At 36.1% G+C, this 1,562-nt stretch overlaps 1 protein-coding gene across 1 annotated transcript; it reads left to right on the forward strand.

Moving 5' to 3' along the window:
• Nucleotides 1-376: 376 nt before the first annotated feature.
• Or8c18 (olfactory receptor family 8 subfamily C member 18) lies at nucleotides 377-1,318 on the forward strand. Its single transcript, NM_001000442.1, has one exon. It carries the CDS (start codon nucleotides 377-379, stop codon nucleotides 1,316-1,318), a length of 942 nt encoding a protein of 313 aa, NP_001000442.1.
• The last annotated feature ends 244 nt before the right edge of the window (nucleotides 1,319-1,562 follow it).

The following is a 1,562-nucleotide window of genomic DNA, read 5'->3' on the forward strand; positions in this document are numbered from 1 at the left end:
AGGAGAACAAATGTATGCATAAAATCATCTTTGACTTGGATATATATCTTAAAACCAGATGGTATTTAAATTATAAATACTGCATAAAAGTTCTTATGTGTTGCTCCTTTCAGTTTTAATTGGTAGTAAAGAAAGAGATGAAATTATAACTAATTCAGATGTTTATTTTCATGCTTTCTGGACAGATATACATATTACAGTTAATGGAAAGAGGAAATAGAGGCTCATGTGAAATTAAGATGAGTTCCTGGGAATCTTTCTATGGCTTGCTATGTGTTCCTTGAACCTAAGTTTGTAAAACAGTTTTAACTTATCATTCTGGAGTAAAGGATAAGTTGATTGGTAGTGTCACCTTCTATTCTTACAGTTGCTATACATGAAGAAAATAATTATGGAGAATGACTCTTTTGTGTCTGAATTTATTCTTATGGGACTGACAGACCAACCTGGGCTCCAGCTGCCCCTATTTGCTCTGTTTTTAATGAACTACACAGCCACTGTGATGGGAAACTTGAGCTTAATGAGTCTCATTTTCTTGAACTCAAATCTTCATACCCCGATGTACTTTTTTATCTTCAATTTGTCCTTTATTGACTTTTGTTATTCATATGTCTTTACTCCCAAAATGCTGATGAGTTTTATTTTAGAGAGGAACACCATCTCCTTCAGAGGATGCATAACTCAGCTCTTTTTCTTCTGCTTTTTTGTGAACTCTGAGAGTTATGTGCTGACAGCTATGGCCTATGATCGCTATGTGGCAATCTGTAAGCCTTTACTATACAAGGCTATCATGGTACCTAGGATCTGTTGTCTTCTGATATTTGTTTCATATTTGATAGGGTTTGTTTGTGCCATGATCCTCACAGGCTTAATGTTTAGGCTCAAATTTTGTAATATCAGCATCATCAATCACTACATGTGTGACATCTTCCCTGTCATTCGGATCTCCTGCAGTAACACCTATGTCAATGAACTTGTGAGCTCTGCTGTGGTGGGTACAGGTATCATTTTATGTAGCCTCCTTATCTTAATCTCTTATGCTATGATCCTTTCCAATATCCTTTATATGTCTTCAGGTAAGGGTTGGTCCAAAGCCTTGGGCACTTGTGGTTCTCACATCATAACTGTTAGTTTCTTCTATGGATCTGGGCTGCTTGCTTATGTAAAGCCATCTTCTGCTGAGACTGTAGGCCAGGGAAAAATTTTTTCAGTGTTTTATACATTTCTGGTGCCCATGCTGAATCCTCTCATTTACAGTCTCCAGAACAAAGATGTCAAAATTGCTGTGAAGAAAACATTGAAGAGAATCACAAGTTAATTGTACTAGTGGTGCTTCACATAACCCTGTCCCCAGGGGACTGCTTATCTTTCTCACTACCCACCTTTTATTCTTTCTGCTTTCCCTTACATTTCCACAATGTCAACATGATTTCTACTATATCATTTTTTTCTTCTCATTATGAATTATAAATATGTGTGTGTGCCTGTTTTTGGACTTGGTATGTTAAATTATGCTGATTTTGTGCTATGTAATCTCACATATGTATATTTTGCAATTCATT

This window comes from Rattus norvegicus, chromosome 8, assembly GCF_036323735.1.
Source record: "Rattus norvegicus strain BN/NHsdMcwi chromosome 8, GRCr8, whole genome shotgun sequence".
NCBI lineage: Eukaryota > Metazoa > Chordata > Mammalia > Rodentia > Muridae > Rattus > Rattus norvegicus.

Bases quoted from the DNA above. Each gene is read 5' to 3' on its own strand.
- Or8c18 (NM_001000442.1), top strand. From the start codon at position 377: ATGAAGAAAATAATTATGGAGAATGACTCTTTTGTGTCTGAATTTATT.